Below are 18,410 nucleotides of genomic sequence, written 5' to 3'. Positions count from 1 at the left end.
GGTTTGATTAGAAACCTACAGCTCACTTAAATTAAGTATGGACACCAGCTACTACACAATCTACCAGATAGACACCACAATGGTGACACATAGTCTACTGATAATCACTGAGGGAGGGAACATCCATTACATTGGAGAGCCAGATATAAAACTACATTTCTATCGAGGCTCTTCGTCATCCTCTAACAGATGGCGACGGTCCGAGACGGGAGCCTCAGCGCTGATCTCTGTAATCATTCCTTAATTTAGATTAAAAGAGCTAAAAGTTAGAAACTGGTTGAGAGTCGTTCCTTTAAGAGTCTTTAGATAGAGTCTGATCGCTTCTGGGGACCAAGTACCTGAGGAGCTCCGAGGCGTCTGGCCGCCAACAGGGGGCGCTAGCTCGGACAACACTAAAACCAGCTGCCACAGAGACAGTTTCTTCCTCCAGGCTGTTTCTCGCAGGAGTTCCAGAACCATCCCACGCATACTTGGACTGATCCCACTTTATCTTGTCTGTAAAGTTACTTGTGTATATGTTTACATATAAAAGATATTAAAAGAACATTATCACTGTGAGCAAAGTGTAAAAATTCCTTGTTTGTGTGCACAATCAGATCAGATTCTGATTCTGTTTTTAAATCCTCAGCTCCGTTCTGGGTTCTGCTTTTCTAAGTGAAGGTTCTGCTGTGAAACAGATCCAGCTGGAAATCCAGGAGAACCTTTAGATCTTTAAAGACTCATAGCAGATTTTTTTATTAAATTAATTTATTCTCTTTTATCTAAATAAATAAAGAAGTCCAATGGCCGGTAGAGAGCAGCACTGCGCCTGCGCAACCCCCCGTCAGAGGAAGAAGAAGGAGTATCTGTTGACGTCACATCCTAAGTAGATGATGATGGCGGTTGCAGTGAGGTTGTGGAGCGGAGCTCTGAAGATCAGCAGCAGGTAAACTCACCTGGAACATCTGAGCTCATTAAGCACGTGCTGGCTATGACGTCACACAGGTAGATAACCGAATGTTTGATGAGAGGTGCAGCAGGCAGGTGACCCCTGCAGTATGGAAGTAAGGCTGACAGGAACAGGAAGCTGTATTCATTTATTAAACTTAAATAAGAAACTGGCTGATTCGCAGCTGCTATAAAATTGCGCTTCATATAAACGGGTCCGGTCCGGTCCGGTCCGGTTCTAACTAACAATCATTCATTCTCTAAATCAGACAGGAGATGCTTCAATAAAGAAGCAATCAGGTCTTGGCGTCTCCAGGTGTAGAGATATAAAGGTTGTCAAGGTTCTGGTCTGTCCCTGGTTCTGTGGAGTCAGCAGATCTTCAGTGTGTTTATAGATGAGATGGTTCCGTTCCTCTGTTAGATCATGGATCTTCTCATCTGTTAGATCCATGATCTAACAGATGAGATGGTTCCGTTCCTCTGTTAGATCATGGATGTAGCAGAAGATCCAGGAGGATAAAATGTGTCTTTCTAAACCCATATTAAGGATCGATTTGATTTGAACTTTTCCTGGTTTTATGATGTTTGGAAACAGGAAGTTTGGCTTCATTTCTACTCGAGAACTTCAGATTTATCACAAAGACATTAAGTTCTGGAACATTTGAGGTTCAGATGAAAACCAGAAGCTCATTTCAAGAACTAGAGCAGAAAGATGGTGGTACCGTCTGCGGACTGAGTGAGGCTCGGTCCAGTCCTGCCATAATTGAGAAGAAATCCAGAAATGAATAAGAATAAATAACGGGTTATTAAATGCAAACAAAAAAGAAAAGATTGATTTAATAACTGATCAAAATATTAGAGAAATTAATATTTCAAATTCAATCTTTGGTTGATTATTTATCACTGCGCCAGTATTTGTTTTGTTTTGTTTTTTCACGTCTCTCTATTTTTTCTTTTTTAATGGATAGATAGATAGTTTCTTTAGTTCTGTACAAAGTAGTTAACAGTTTAAAGCAAGATTGTCTGTTTGAACGCTAGGGGGCGATAGCTGTCCACATTAAGAAGTTGAACCTGATACAAACTTCTGCAGTTTTAATTGTCTTCTGAAGATTGAATACATTGAATGTACTTTAAAAGCAGTAATGCTTGGTTTGGTGCCTCTGAATTAGTCATGGCGAGATGAAGCCTCTTGAAGCTCTGAGGCTTTCCACCTAATTGATCGACTTATGACGTGAGACATCAAGATGTTTCATTTGCTCTACTGCGCCATCAAGTGGACAATAAATGTAAAACAGGCATTGTGATGACATGAACCTTTAAATTGACTAAATAAATTAAGGGTGTTTGTGATGCCAATTAATTCTGAATATGGTCTGAATATGATCTTAATCTGTCTGTATAATAAAATAAGTGGATCAAAAGGAAAAGTGGAAACAAATATTCAGTTTATTTTTATTTCTGTGGTGCCATTTCACAACATGTCGTCTCAAGGCACTTCACAAAGTCAAATTAATCAAATCATACAGGTTCCCAGTGATTCCAATTAATCCTAATTATCAAACAGTTCAGTCGGATTCAGTTTATTATTAAAATTGTTAAAAATGTTTTCTATCTAAGGAAACCCAGCAGATTGCATCGAGTCAGCGACTCCTCCTGGATGGGAGACGGTTGTGATGTGAATTTGCTTTAGTAACGTATGACTTTAATGCTGATAATACCACTCTTTATTTAACCAGGTGAATCTTTATTGAGATTAAAACTTTCTTTTCCGATATAGACGTATAAAACTGGATTCCTTAACTGGAAATCGAACCCAAACAACAGAGGCGAAAGCGCAGACTCTTCAGCAGCGTTCTGCTGACCCTTGTACTTCGGATCACCTGAAAAACGGCGAACCAGTTCCTGAATGAGTCACGGCCGGCCCTTGAGGCCTCAAAGGTCACTGCATACGTCATTGACCCAAGCCTCGGTATGCGCTTCACAAAAAATCTGCCTGGATTACTTGACACACGCTTGGAGGCGTTGGCACACTGCACACACCACTGGTCCAAATTCACACTCATGAATGTAAAACTGATAATAATTAGATCCATTAAATGAGACTTATCGTGCTTCTTTAGGAGGTCTCTACAGTTTTCTATAACATTACATTCTTTCAGAATAAAATAAAATCTTCAGGTTGTTTTAAAATCCAGTTCCAGATTTCACGCCAGAAGGATTGAACAAAACTGATGGACCGATGTTTCAAGATAATCGCAACAGGTGCCGCAGTTCCCATCAATATTCTATTTATAATGCTTCTGGCTCTATACTTCAGCAGGATAAATGTGGTGAATTAATTTAAATAAAATGTCTTTAATTGTTTGAGTTATTAAATATCAATTAGGCAGGCACCAGGCTTCCTTCCAGCTGATGTTCCCCAGCAGGAAACAACATAAGGAGCCGATACAGTGCTCTTTATTGTTATTCCTGAAATTGTTGGAGAAACCTATTTTACCTGCAGCGGTATCTGTTGGTGACAATAAACAAAACTGTTCAGGGTTTGGATTGGGACGGGACCAGAACCACAGGCAGATTCCAGATGGTATGGCCCTAAAAACCTAAGCATAATCTCCAGGAAAAACAGGAAGAATAAATTCTGATAGTAACTCTTGATATGAGAAGAGTTTACCATCTTTGTTTAATAACTGAGCCACATGAATAATATTATTATGAAACCATTATTCTATAAAAATTGATTTGTATCTGCATATATAAAATGTCCTTGTTCCATATAAGACAGCTGTGGGGAGAGAAGTTCTGTTTATGGATGAACGTTCATGACAAGAAGGTCCAGGCAAAGAAAAGCAGCCATTTTAATAGGAACTTTATCATATTTACACAATAAGGTGAAGTTTAAAGCACCTATAGTTGGGATATTTTTTTAGATGTTTCAACCAATTAATGTTCAGAATCAGCTTTATTGCCGAGTTTGTACAGACAAACAAGAGATATATCTCACCATCACATGAGACACATTGAGACGTCACATTATTGACGTTCCTCTTCATCAACCTGATGTTCCATCACAGCCAGCTGCAGCCTCTTAGCTGCACTAGCTGTGGCCACTGGGGGGCAGTAGGGGTCAATACCTCCTTGTTTTAATACAGATACATTTGATTTTCAGAACTGACAAACAAACGTCAAGACTCAATTATCTTAGTGTTAGAGCCCACCTTTGAAGAATGCAAAGATCAGAGTTCGGCACCCAGACAGTTTATGGTGAACCTGTGAACACGAGTCACAGGCTGAAGAACAAATCCGTCCATAAACCGCTGCAGGATCAGAGTCCACCCGTGATCATGTGATCAGCTGACCCATATCATGATTTTTAATGACCTCTTTGTGTTTCAGAATGTCATTGCCGAGCTGCAGCCAGCACCGCAGCCTGAGCACCGGTGAGTCCCTGCACCCCTGCAGCAGGTAGATGATGGTGTCAACTGATCTGTCAACCAATCAGCTTCCTCTGCCTCTTCAGGTCTTCGCCTCCTGCCCCGTCCCCGGCCATTTCCACTTCTCATTGTCACAGGAGGGTGTTACCTTGGTTACCAGCAGTACAAGAGGTGGGGCCAACAGGATAAAGAGGCTGCACCCCATTTAGCCACGCCCACACAGGTGACAAAAGAAACACTTGCTTACGCTTACTTATAATCCCTGCCAAGGAGCTTGTTTGTGTGTGTGTGTGTGTGTGTGTGTGTGTTAGCAACCTTATGAAAAAGGTTACAGATGAATTCTTCAACATTTCTCACCAGAGGTCTCATCCCCAGGAACAATCCGTTAAAGTTTGGTCGATTTCTTTTTCTGTGGCACCAGTGACCCTAGGCTGGGTGGCGGAGGCATGCAGTCTCCTATGCCTTCTCACGCAGGGGGTGGAGCTACTTCAGCGTATCTTTCTTGAAATGATAAATCAGGGCATGGTGGGAGGAGCTTATGTCTCAGGTAGATGAGTTAAGAAGGTGTGGCCCAAAGATTAATAGTCTGTGTAGGTTTGTTATTAAAGGTGAATCCATGGATATATGTAACTGGACTGGACATAGCCTATTAGTCACTATTGATAGTGACTGTTGCACATGCAGGCGCCATTCCTATGCATCAAGTCATGTCAACATAATCATGCTGTTCTGACGCGGGATGATCATCCATCTGCCACTAAAACGGTCATAGCGCCTTATTTCTTTTCTGATTTTTATAAGATATATGACTAAAATTAAAGCTGAGAAAATGGCTGTTGTAATGATACATAGAAATGTGCACTCTCCCTAAACATAGATCTATAAGCAGTGTGGGAACTGAGCATTATAGGGTGGACTGGCACACCTACTGTTCTCTAAAGGTCTCCATGCTGTCAGATGGTTTTTAACAGGATTCTGGCCTTAATGCTAGAAGTTCTGAACTGATTTATTAAAACAGGGTTTATGTTACTCCTGACACCTGGGCCCAGGGGCGGACTGGCTGGCCCGGCCTGTTCAGCTATCACCAAGGGGAAGAACCTAAGGCTCGGTTCTGGTCACGCTTCACTCTGGTCTCTGCCTGAAGCTCCCAGAATGAAGACAGACCCACAGCAGGCAGAAGTTACAATGTTTCCTGATGTATGTACAGGTCCTTCTCAAAATATTAGCAAATTGTGATAAAGTTAATTATTTTCCATAATGTCATGATGAAAATTTAACATTCATATATTTTAGATTCATTGCACACTAACTGAAATATTTCAGGTCTTTTATTGTCTTAATACGGATGATTTTGGCATACAGCTCATGAAAACCCAAAATTCCTATCTCACAAAATTAGCATATTTCATCCGACCAATAAAAGAAAAGTGTTTTTAATACAAAAAACGTCAACCTTCAAATAATCATGTACAGTTATGCACTCAATACTTGGTCGGGAATCCTTTGGCAGAAATGACTGCTTCAATGCGGCGTGGCATGGAGGCAATCAGCCTGTGGCACTGCTGAGGTCTTATGGAGGCCCAGGATGCTTCGATAGCGGCCTTTAGCTCATCCAGAGTGTTGGGTCTTGAGTCTCTCAACGTTCTCTTCACAATATCCCACAGATTCTCTATGGGGTTCAGGTCAGGAGAGTTGGCAGGCCAATTGAGCACAGTGATACCATGGTCAGTAAACCATTTACCAGTGGTTTTGGCACTGTGAGCAGGTGCCAGGTCGTGCTGAAAAATGAAATCTTCATCTCCATAAAGCTTTTCAGCAGATGGAAGCATGAAGTGCTCCAAAATCTCCTGATAGCTAGCTGCATTGACCCTGCCCTTGATAAAACACAGTGGACCAACACCAGCAGCTGACACGGCACCCCAGACCATCACTGACTGTGGGTACTTGACACTGGACTTCTGGCATTTTGGCATTTCCTTCTCCCCAGTCTTCCTCCAGACTCTGGCACCTTGATTTCCGAATGACATGCAGAATTTGCTTTCATCCGAAAAAAGTACTTTGGACCACTGAGTAACAGTCCAGTGCTGCTTCTCTGTAGCCCAGGTCAGGTGCTTCTGCTGCTGTTTCTGGTTCAAAACTGGCTTGACCTGGGGAATGCGGCACCTGTAGCCCATTTCCTGCACACGCCTGTGCACGGTGGCTCTGGATGTTTCTACTCCAGACTCAGTCCACTGCTTCCGCAGGTCCCCCAAGGTCTGGAATCGGCCCTTCTCCACAATCATCCTCAGGGTCCGGTCACCTCTTCTCGTTGTGCAGCGTTTTCTGCCACACTTTTTCCTTCCCACAGACTTCCCACTGAGGTGCCTTGATACAGCACTCTAGGAACAGACTATTCGTTCAGAAATGTCTTTCTGTGTCTTACCCTCTTGCTTGAGGGTGTCAATAGTGGCCTTCTGGACAGCAGTCAGGTCGGCAGTCTTACCCATGATTGGGGTTTTGAGTGATGAACCAGGCTGGGAGTTTTAAAGGCCTCAGGAATCTTTTGCAGGTGTTTAGAGTTAACTCGTTGATTCAGATGATTAGGTTCATAGCTCGTTTAGAGACCCTTTTAATGATATGCTAATTTTGTGAGATAGGAATTTTGGGTTTTCATGAGCTGTATGCCAAAATCATCCGTATTAAGACAATAAAAGACCTGAAATATTTCAGTTAGTGTGCAATGAATCTAAAATATATGAATGTTAAATTTTCATCATGACATTATGGAAAATAATGAACTTTATCACAATATGCTAATATTTTGAGAAGGACCTGTAAACATTTTAAAATCAGTCGGATGCAGACCTCACACGTGTTGTTACCATGGTCACCCAACTGTTTCCGTTGTGTTTGCACCAGTTTAACTGCAGACACCAGCCTCCTGCTCTAGCTCTCTTTAGACAGACTCCAACTTCACATTGTGCTGACTCAGCAGCATGAATTGATCATAATCAGCACATAATCTGATGAACCAGCCGGTACAGCTCCTCAGAACCGACCAATATCCAGCTGAGCAGCTATGATTCAGGACCGATTAGCAGCTGCCTTATTTCACCTGATTACACCTGATCTCTCTGCAGCCTTCTGAGCACGTGCAGAACGGTTTATGTAATGGAACAGAATTAACCAACTCTGTGAACCCAGTCAGTGACATCACACAGGTGAATGAGCTCACTCTGATTGGTTCTCTGGGTGAAAGTTGACAGTGATGTCACAGTGACCAGTCACATGGTCCTGCCTCCTCTCCTTACAGCTGCCCTGCCTCCTGATTGGTCAGTTACCAGATAGCCTGATGTGATTGGCGAATCAGTAACCAGGCAGTTCAGGTGCAGGCTCTGGTTGGACAGGTTCCAGCTGATCATTGATTACTGTGTGCGTTGATTATCAGAGTGATGACTCAGCAGTCTGACGGACCAATCATGATGATTGATTTGGATTTTTCCATCAGCCCATTGTCTTCTGGACTCTGATCTGTCTGCTATTTCTAGACTCAGATCGTGGCCAGGGGGGCGGGGCCTGTCTGCATTAACACCTCGCCATCTGTCACCTCTTCCTCTTCTCCTGCTGCGTGCTTTCATTCTCAGTGTGATCATGTGTCGTCGGCCTGCTCAGCTCCCGGTGCCGTCCTCGACGCGTGGCGCTCGTTCATGGTGAGGTTTTTCTGCCCACCTCGGCAGGACCGAAGCCCCCTGCGGCAGGTGAGGCGGTGGCAGGGCGAGAGCCAGCGAGACACAGGAGGAGGAGGAGGTGGTGGAAGGAGGTTGAGGAACAGAGCTACTGGACGCTTAAGGTGGGAGAGCAGAGACGAAGAACAGGAGCTATGATAGCCTCTCAGATTCAGACTGGGTCTTACATGTAATGTCTCAGGTTATCTCGAAGGCTGCAGTTTACCTGGGCGCTAGGGTCTCAATCTGTTCAAATGTTTCCAAGTATCTTTAACTAATATACCTCTGGTCAGACCTGATCCAGCTGCACTCTGAGGTCCAAACTCAGCTTCAATTAACCTAAAGCTGCCTTCTGTTCAACTTCAAACGGTTTCAGCAGCTGCTGTTTAAAGTTCAGGCTTCAGACTGAAGTCCACTGAACCTGTAATCAGTTCTTCTCTGCTTCACTCAAACAGTCATTCTGATCTGACCCAGGAGTCAGAAACCGGAGTCAGGAACTGAAGCAGCTCAGCCTGCAGGAACATGAATAAATAAAGCAGAACAGATCAGTTTGGTGTGAAAATCGATGAATGTTTTTGACTGAAGATAAAATCAGTTTGGTATCGAAAGACATTAGATCAAACAGAGAGAAATGTCAGCCGGGTCTGGGACGAGAGACAGTGGACCTGACTAAGAGACAGTACGACAAACACAGAGAGAGATTATGTGGAGGTGAAGACCAGATTAGAGCAGATTGTAGGTGTGGTTGCCATGGAGACTGAATCTGATCCTCTGATAGCCCTCTAACCCAGTTATTCAGTCTGTAGTTCACAGAGCCCCATTGCTGGTCCTCTGAGCCCACTGTCAAGGTTCTAGATGTGTCCCTGATTTAAACGGCTGCATCAGCAAGTTCTGCAGAAGCCTGTTCCTGAGACAGTCAGATCAATCAGGTTTCATATGGCAAAGATGCACCCAGAACCTGCTGAACCACCCTGGGGGCCAGAGGAGGGGGCTACTCAGATATTTAGTCAGTTTTTTAATTAGTCAACTGGTTAGTTATTAATTAGACAATTAGCTGCTCCAAGATCTCCTCCCTGCTCTGAATTTTGACCCTCTTGCTGCTCCGTAGTGTCAGACAGCTGTCTGATAAATGACTCCACCTCCTTCTGCTCGCAGCACATTGAAGCCCCGCCTTCTCCACAATTGTTTCTAATTTTAGTTTTCATTTTCAGTTTGTTGTCTTGCTGTCAGCTGACCACTGTGTCCCCTTCTTTCTCCGCCCCTTCATATCAGGCTTCGGGTGCCTCGTTTGGCCCTGCGTCACCGTCTGAGCGTGCTCAGTAATGGCGTCTGTCGCCCTGCCACCTGGCACCGCAGGCCATTTGCTTTCCTCGGCTTCATCCTGTCTGTCAATGCCCTGGCCAATCGGGTAAGAGCAGCTGTGAGGGGACTTCTGATTAGATGATGAGAAAATGGGAGAAGAGTCACCACATTTGTACATCTTGGGTTTTCCCTGGTTTGACATCCTACTTCCTCCTGCTGTCTGTCTGCTCCTCTGTGATCAATAACTGGGGTAATCAATCAATCAGTTTCCTGCAAGCTGATTGTTTTAGCTGCCAGAACCAGAACTTCTCACCCAAAAAATCTCAGTGAGAGCTATCAGAACCTAACTGAGACTAACTGACCTTTCATAATGTCAGAACCGATCTCGCTGATATGACTCTTCCTCTCTGTCACCTCTGAAAATAAGAAAAATATGAAGCTGTAGTTTTTGTTTCTTCCTGCAGGTGGCATTGTATCGCACTGTCCCAACCCGCCTCGTCTCTCGAACCTGGGGCCGTCTGAACAGGTTGGATCTCCCCATCTGGCTTCGTAAACCCATCTACTCCTTGTATATATGGACATTTGGGGTCAACATGCAGGTCTGGACCCAGAACCAGAAGCAGACCGGTGCTGTTTCCTCTGTTTATTTTTAACTGTGTGTTATTCCTCTCTTTGTCCACTAGGAGGCAGCAGTTGAGGATTTACATCATTACAAAAATCTGGGGGAATTTTTCCGTCGACGTCTCAAACCTGCAGTTCGACCAGTCTGTGCTGCTTCCTGCCTGGTAAGTTTCACCTACTGGACTGACACTGTGAGCCAGACGTAGAACTGGTTCCAGTCCAGTTTCAATCTACTCATTGGCATGAATGTCAGATTAATTTAGGTTTAGGATAGGTCTGGTTTGAATTTGGGGGTTTTATTATTTATCTCAAGCTCTCTTTTTCCAGGATGGAATGATTATACAAAATAGAGCTACAATGATTTTCATGTTCCTTATTAAGCTGGACCTCCATAACAGATTTTAGGAGAAGCAGAGAGGAGAGACGCTGCTGTCTGGATGGTGAAGGTCCAAAGTTTGCCTGAAGAACATTTTGGGCTTCATGAGGAGGTTCTTGTCTCATCCATGGTAATAACGAGGACCAGGACCTTAAAGACCAGAACCACGGACTTCTGACCGTGGTGAAGTTAGTTTTAGGTTGGATCTTCGTGCTCCATGGATTCAGCAGGTCTTCCTCCAGTTTGACCCGATGAAGGCAGTCTGATTACGGGCAGCTGCTCTCTGTCTGCTCCCTCCTCCTGTAGACGCTGGTTCTCTGAAGGACCGTCAATAAATATCAGAACCAAACCCGCTGTTTTATGGTGGTTTGTTCTGAGTGTTTTGGGGGAAATGTTTGTGTGTCTGATTTTATGTGTGATCAGCTGGTTTAGGATGTTAACTACAGCGCCCCCTACCTGCGAGTAATTCAGAAAGCTGATGTGTCCTTTATCTTTCAGCCTTCAGGCTGGTTTATGATTAGTAAATAAATTATATTTGGGTTTGACCCGCTCTGGCCATTGTGGTCCTTTATATTAATCTAGTCATTCTTGAGTTTTATTAACTTCTCCCTGCACTACTAGCAGGGACCAAAAAACTGGGTACTGGCACAAAAAAACAGTAATGGAAATGCTCACAAAGTGGGCCGAGTGGAAAAGGGGCATTAGACGTAGATGCAGAACCAGGTCTGGCTCACAAGTGTAGAACTGCCTTGGACGACTGGGATGTAGAACTGGGTCTTGTAACAAAGTGTGAAAACCTCCTTGGATGACTACGATGTAGAAGAGGTCTCAGACTGGGCTGTTATGGTTGGTTAAGATGGTTGAAGCAGAATTTTGATTTGCACTTCTGACATTAGTGGGTCACCTGGTCATTTTGTGTTGGTTCGGTTCCAGACCTCTCCAGCTGATGGGAAGATCCTTCATTTTGGTCGAGTGAAGAACTCTGAGGTGGAACAGGTGAAGGGAGTTACCTACAGTCTGGAGAACTTCTTGGGTCCACAGACAAAGCAAAGCAAAGGTAAGACCATCACTGCCCAATCAGAACTCTGTAAGGTTTTGGAAGCTGAGCTGCTGGAGGGTAGTGTGTGTTACCATAACCCGCTAACAAAGCGGTTCTGTGTTTCAGACTTGTCCTCATCCTCCTTCCAGGACCGCCTCTTATTGTCTCCTGACAGCGATCTGTTCCATGTGGTGGTCTACCTGGCTCCAGGTGACTACCACTGCTTCCACTCCCCGACCGACTGGAAAGTGGAGCTGCGACGTCATTTCCCAGGTGAGCGTGGTGATGGGTCACCTTTCTTATTCCCCTTCCCATTCTTGTGCCGGCTCTTCACTCCTGCCACTACTGTCTGTCCTCGTTAGGCTCGTTAATGTCAGTGAACCCAGGTGTGGCTCGCTGGGTTAAAGAGCTCTTTTGCCTTAATGAGAGGGTGGTGCTCCGTGGCCAATGGCAGCATGGCTTCTTCTCTTTAACAGCGGTGGGAGCTACTAACGTGGGCTCCATCAGGGTCTACTTTGATCAGGTGAGTCCTGTTGGTCTTCATCTGTGTACTAAGGAAGCCAGAGAGCTGATAAGGTTCTCAGGAAACTCAACAATATTTTTTTTTATCAACAAACATCCACTCAAACATTAGAAGCACTGCAGATACTGAGAATATAAGCGTTCACCCGGTCAGTCTTAGACCCGGGAATTTGTCCATAAAAACCAGCACACAGAGTTCTCTGTAGATCCACCTCCTGGATTCTGGACGTCTTCCTGAGTTCCAGCTCTCTGTGTCTTCTGTGTTTCTAGTAGTTTAACTTCCTGTGATGCCTTTTTTTCTGTCGGCTGACGATCAGCTCTTCCATGTTTTCATGGGGAAGTAAACTGGAAGGGGGCATTGCAGCTCTCAGACTGGGATATAAGGCTGGCCGAATCTCTTTGTTTAGTGGACTGATGTTTAGCTCCGTATTTACCTCAATAGGTGAGACTCTGAGGGCTTTCACACTGTTCACTATGGTGTTACTAACCTGTCCTGCAGCATTTCTGAAATCCAGCCGCCTGTGACCTGCAGTTTGTCCTTTTGTTTTCTAGCTGCTGGATTTTAGGTTGACTTCACCAGTGGGAATGTCTTGGTCCATCCAGGCTGATGGACCTACCCGGTGTTCAACAACCAGTTCACAATGCAGAGCAGAGGGGAAAATAAATAATTTTAATACAATTATATTTCAAGAATTATTTGCAGAATTAGAAATCGACAACCTTTTGGACAATTGATTCCTAATGTTATGTTCACTAGCCATTACAGGGAGTAATGGACTACTGAGATGATGGCGAAAAACGTTGTAAGACTCACAGTTTGCTCGCCCTCACAGCAGGAGTGCTGACATCTCATGCAGAATTAGCAGGTCAGCTAACAATAATAAAAATAACGCCTACGTGTCCCTTTAAATACCACTAATCCAAATATGAATGTGTGACTGAGTGCTGGCGGCGGCGTGCTGCGATTGGCCACAATCAGAACACAACAAACTGTGGTCAACACAACAGAACTAGTGGCAGCTGTTGTCTTAGCATTAGCAGAGCTTTAGCGTTAGCATGAGCAGCTGGGATAACGGAGATACAATTTAGCACCTTTTAGAAGGACTCTAAATGGTAAATGGACTGAACTTATATAGCGCTTTTCCAGTCATACAGACTGCTCAAAGCGCTTTACACTCCACATCACCCACATACGCCACATTCACCCAATCGCACTCACTAACGCTCACACATTCATACACCGATACGCAACTTGAGGTTAAGTGCCTTGCCCAGGGGAACATTGACATATGGCAGGAGGAAGCTGGAATCGAACCCAGACCCTTCTGATTGTAAGACAACTACTCTTCCCACTGAGCCACAGTCGCCTGTGTGGACATATTTAATGCAGATTAGTGGGAGGAGATGGTGGCTTCTTATTTTCTGATGTTGCCATGGTGAATCGTGTTATCTGCCTTCAATTCTGCTTCTACTCAGAGCTTGTCAACCCTGCTTTCTGAAACGGGGGCCTGGTCAACCAAGGATAAGTCTGAGTTACTGCCTGCTGGTTCTTATTTATAGTCATGAAAAGTCCCAGGACACAGGCAGCAGACTGTAGAGCAGCAACATGCTGGTTGCCTAAGCAGCTGCGGAACGTCCCTCTGGTTGTTGTCAATGAATGCTTGGTTGTTTGTTGTCTTTGTCTGTTAGTTTGTTTGTAAACACTTTTGTTTGCTTCCCCAGGAGCTACGAACAAACACTCCTCGCTACAGTAAAGGCTCATTTCACGATCGCAGCTACGTTGCCATGGGTGACCAGGTGAAGCCGGCTGCAGGGAAAGGGGGTGTGGCTTTGCACAAAGGAGAGCCAGTGGGGGAGTTTAACCTGGGCTCCACCATCGTTCTGCTGTTCGAAGCTCCCAGAGATTTCACCTTCAGCCTGCAGCCTGGACAGCGGATCAGAATGGGAGAGGGTCTTGGCAGCCTTTGATTGGCTACTAAAAGCTAAGGGGTGTGGTCTGACAAACAGTGCAGTGCAGTGCATTGTTGGAGTTCTTTAATTATCTGCAGACTCAGAGGATGAAGCATTATGGAGGACATTTAAAACAAAAGACATGACATGGACTCAAACTCCCAGGATGCTTTGTGCCAAAAACTCTTTCTCTTCCTCTGAATGTATGTTCTGTCTCTCTCTGATACACAGCGCCACCAAATGGCCAAATGTTTTTAATTCAGAAACCTTTAGCCGTCTTGTCATCAGTTTGAAGCAACTGATTGGTAGAAAGCACTGTGACATCATCAGTGAACCTCTGATTGATGGGCTGATAGCTATAAACTTTGTGACTTTGTTTATTTGGGTAAATTATGTAAGTGTAAAGAATACATTTATACTTTGAGCAGATCTGTCTTTGAATCTCCAAATCTTTGAAACAAAACAAAAATTAATTAATTACAGACTTGAATTCAAAATGAATCTGCTGAAACATCAGAACCAGAAGAGTTTCAAGAATCTCTTGTCGGCAGAATAACTAATAAATAGTTCTGGTTAAAGTTCACAGGAAGACGTTGACCCTCACATGAAACAGTAGAGCTCTGCACCGTTAGTGTGTTTAATCCCACAGTGTCGCCTGTAAGGCTGGGTTTTTGCAGAACATAGAGCGGCTTTCTTCAGACTGAAACCTGCAGGGCGAAGCCACCATGTGACCAGCAGGCTGATACCTGCAATGCGGGGACTGTTCTTCACAGTTGGTTGGGATGGAAAGTAGTAAAAGGAAGCCTCTCCCACCACCACTAGATGGCGATCTATTGACTGCTGTGCTGCACATCTAATTATATCAGGAGTGTCCAAAGTCGGTCCCAGAGGGTCGGTGTCCTGTATGTTTTAGATATTTCCTTGCTTTAAAACACCTTATTTAGGTAAAAACAAAAGTCTGGTACTCAGCCATAAATGGAAACCAGGTGTGCTGAAGCAGCTAAACATCTAAAACCAGCAGGACACCAGCTTTCATGGACCAACTTTGGACACCCTCTGAAAAAAACAGTTCAGATATGATTGGGAAGGCTGTTAGTCACTCAAGGTAACACCATAGTTATACACATAAGGGTCTAACAAAATATAAACCCCAGATAGCACTCATCTTTGGAGATCATCCAGATGGCAATATTCACTGGTGTTCTGCCAACAGTCAGAACCTTCCCTCCAGAGACTTGGATCCAAACAGAGGGGACTCTCACCTACAAAGGAAATCTCCAACACTGAGATTTTCACAACTCCTTGGATTATTCGATGACAGGAGTCACAGCTGTGTACAGAGGTGAGTGTCCAACTATATGTAGTTAGCATCACTCAACCTCACACCATCTCTGGCTCATTCTCTGCTGGGATATTGTATGTCTCCAAAGCCAGATTATGATGCTGGGAATCTGCCTGTCTAAGCCATATGACCTTGACGATTCTACCTGCAGGTGCTGTGCCCTCAAAGTGGGATACCTGTTGCTTTTTTGGGTTGAGTCTTGCCGAGCCTCAGGAGCCAAGGCTCCACCACCTGGTGCTTGGCGCTGGGCTACAGTAGGGTGACCTGGTCTCCCTGATATTTGGCAGGTTCTGTGTATCTTCGAGATCCTTGAAATATGCAGCATGTGGGAACAAGTTGGGGACAGGGTTTCTCTAACCTAGCCAGTCATGTAACTCTTCATTGCCAGTAATTTCTATTTTAATAAAACAGCTGCTTTAACCTAAGGTTTGTCTCTTGGCTTCGGTGGTTTCTGACAGACAGTTCCTTTTCACTGAGAGCGGTAAGTGTTGCTCCTGACAGGTCAGTTGTAGAAATAAAAGCTGTTCTACTGTTCATATAGCAAACCCGCCATTGTAACTTGTGGCTTGATCTAAGTTACGTTCTGCTTTTTAGACTGAAAGGATCAGTTAAGTCCAACCAGGTTGAACTAATCCAGCTAAGCACAGCTGTCTTCAGGGGTTCCAGTCTGAAGGTTAAACTGGTACCATGAGTGTAATGGGAGGCAGATTCACAGATATGTTTTCCAGAGAAAAGTTTCTTCTCTGACAAACTTAGATTTGATTATTAAAAATTATAATTTAACAATCATAATTTATCATTTCTAACCAAAGTCCTCCATGTTTAGATAGTATACAATGAAATTGTGATTGTTGGTTTTAGATTTATGATTATTGATTAATTAATCTTTATCAATAATTATAATTAAAAATCATAATTTAACAAAATTTATTTCTTAACCAAAATCCTCATTTATGAATCGAGACCAGAGATGTCTTCTGGTGTTGTAATTGTGGCTCAATGCCTTCGATAATTACAACCGTTAAATACTCAGTAATAATTAATAACTATTACCAGAGATGTCACTGTTTAATCGACCGTTTCTGCCGAAATGTGTGGAACGTTTAACCTTATCTTGGCTGACAAATCACTCTTGCACAAAATAACCCAGAAACGCCTTCTCTTTATCTATGTGAATATTTATTAAATCACAGCCTGATACAATCCGTTCTTCTGATTTAATAATCTTCACCTACTCAAACATGCAAAGTTCTACACCAAAGGGTAAAATATCTAACTATACAAAATAAAGCAAAACAGCAGTATGGGATCAACCAGCAGTTATGGCAAAAATGATAATATGACGAAAGGGCTGTGGTGGTGAGTGGAGGAGGGTCGCAGCTCAAACTGTAACTCAGTTATACTCAGTCATAAAACCTCCCCCAACTCTGCGAGGTGAGCAGACAAAGGGTTATAAAACTTTTGGCGGCAAGCTAGCAAGCAGTAAAATTGAAGACAAAGAAAGTGGTGAATTTCACAATGAGGTTATTATAACAGTTCAGTTTCACAGCACACCTGCGCACAGGTGTTTGCACAGTACACTTGCGAGACACGGCGGTCTCCGAAAGTACCAACAATGGCATGCACATACACTCAGAACACATTAGACTTTAATGGCGACTAATCACACTAAAAATCTCCTCTATCCTGCCCGGCTATTCCTAATAAAGAAATGTAAAAACAATTAATAAAACGATGTGTTTTACTTTGTCGCCGTCTTCCTTCTGAGCGGGGTTGAAAAAGAATGGGGTGGATGTTGGAAGTTACTGTGCGTCCACAGTTAACTTCAGGAAAAGTGGTCAATCTTCGTCCTCTGGCCTCCTTGGCGAAAGGGAAAATATGATCTGACCATCACAGTCGACTAGGATAAAACAACGGTGGCGATTCGTCTCCTTGAAACTCCGTGTTTTTTTAGTTACGTGTTAAACTCACGTCTTCGATCGGCAAAGTGACATTTCTGGCCTTCTCATTCCAGAAACCTCAGTTATGAATTTTTTGTTGGCCAACGAAGGAGAATAAATGAAATCCACTCAGGACTCTTCTCCAGACGATGCTTCAGTTGCGTGGTCACCGCGTCACGGTCTCCAGCTGAAGGCGAGCCCTCAAAATGGGCGCCTTCCTATATAGTGTCTTGTGACGTCAGACTTGGGACGCCCCGTCATATCAGACGGCGGTGCCCGCTGGGATTTGTAGGAACAGGCTGTCCTGCGGTACAAAATGGCCGATGATGTTGAAAAGGGCATAGTGGCGTCCAGCAACGTGCAAATGGTCCAATATTCAGCAAACAAATGGTCCAACATTGGGCTACTAGTACTTGATGATAATTATGATTAATAACTATTAACCGAAATCACAAAATGTTTACTGTTGTACAATTGTACTCGTACTCGTACTTGTCGTCTTCCGCTTTATCCGGGACCGGGTCGCGGGGGCGACACCTCCTCCAGCTCCTCCGGGGGGAGCCCAAGGCGTTCCCAGGCCAGCCGAGAGACATAGTCCCTCCAGCGTGTCCTGGGCCGTCCCCTGGGCCTCCTCCCGGTGGGACGTGCCTGGAACACCTCCCAAGGAAGGCGTCCAGGAGGCATCCGGTATAGATGCCCGAGCCACCTCAACTGGCTCCTCTCGATGTGGAGGAGCAACAGCTCTACTCCGAGCACCTCCTGGATTTCCGAGCTCCTCACCCTATCTCTAAGGGAGTGCCCGGCCACCCTACGGAGGAAGCTCATTTCAGCCGCTTGTATCCGTGATCTCGTTCTTTCGGTCATGACCCAAAGTTCATGGCCATAGGTGAGGGTAGGAACGTAGACCGACCGGTAAATTGAGAGCTTCGCTTTTCGGCTCAGCTCTCTCTTTACCACAACGGACCGGCACAGCGCCACCATTACTGTGGCAGCTGCACCGATCCGTCTGTCGATTTCCCGCTCCATTCTTCCCTCACTCGTGTTGTACTATTGTATAAATGTATTATCAGACAGTTAACCAAAATGGGATGATGCGAGCACGGGCCTTCAGACGGCAAATCACTGCTATACAAAATAAGCACAAAACAGAAGGAGGAGGTGGATAGGAGGATGGAGGCGGCTGCCATCAGAAGGTCACTTGTTATTTTTATTAAGGTGGTCTATGCCCTTGTAACATAGCAGATGATTATGGTATA

At 44.3% G+C, this 18,410-nt stretch overlaps 1 protein-coding gene and 1 long non-coding RNA gene across 4 annotated transcripts; both read left to right on the top strand.

Moving 5' to 3' along the window:
* The first annotated feature begins 841 nt into the window (after positions 1–841).
* On the top strand, positions 842–15,639 carry pisd (phosphatidylserine decarboxylase). 3 transcript variants are annotated; one of them, XM_047373291.1, is made up of 11 exons: positions 842–925; positions 4,321–4,364; positions 4,445–4,581; positions 7,886–8,187; positions 9,335–9,470; positions 9,829–9,963; positions 10,048–10,149; positions 11,295–11,418; positions 11,527–11,673; positions 11,763–11,923; positions 13,645–15,639. In XM_047373291.1, the coding sequence occupies exons 1-11, from the start codon at positions 870–872 to the stop codon at positions 13,888–13,890; spliced, it is 1,590 nt and encodes a 529-aa protein (XP_047229247.1). In that variant the 5' UTR covers positions 842–869; the 3' UTR covers positions 13,891–15,639. The 3 variants fall into 3 exon arrangements, with proteins under 3 accessions (XP_047229247.1, XP_047229248.1, XP_047229250.1); XM_047373292.1 differs by lacking the exons at positions 7,886–8,187; positions 9,335–9,470; XM_047373294.1 differs by lacking the exons at positions 842–925; positions 4,321–4,364; positions 4,445–4,581 and having other exon boundaries at positions 7,891–8,047.
* On the top strand, positions 11,931–13,028 carry LOC124872881. The gene is made up of 2 exons (XR_007039376.1): positions 11,931–12,364; positions 12,475–13,028. It is a non-coding gene; the product is annotated as an uncharacterized LOC124872881 (long non-coding RNA).
* Positions 15,640–18,410: the final 2,771 nt, after the last annotated feature.

The sequence above is a fragment of the Girardinichthys multiradiatus genome, chromosome 8, assembly GCF_021462225.1.
Source record: "Girardinichthys multiradiatus isolate DD_20200921_A chromosome 8, DD_fGirMul_XY1, whole genome shotgun sequence".
Taxonomy (NCBI): Eukaryota; Metazoa; Chordata; class Actinopteri; order Cyprinodontiformes; family Goodeidae; genus Girardinichthys; species Girardinichthys multiradiatus.
The sequence above is the reverse complement of the archived record's forward strand: the minus strand, read 5'-3'. Positions and strand labels throughout refer to the sequence as shown.

Bases quoted from the DNA above. Each gene is read 5' to 3' on its own strand.
- pisd (XM_047373291.1), top strand. From the start codon at position 870: ATGATGATGGCGGTTGCAGTGAGGTTGTGGAGCGGAGCTCTGAAGATC. The intron at 8,188-9,334 runs GTGGGAGAGCAG...CCTTCATATCAG, and splicing joins AGAGCTACTGGACGCTTAAG to GCTTCGGGTGCCTCGTTTGG. The intron at 11,924-13,644 runs GTGAGTCCTGTT...TTGCTTCCCCAG, and splicing joins TCAGGGTCTACTTTGATCAG to GAGCTACGAACAAACACTCC.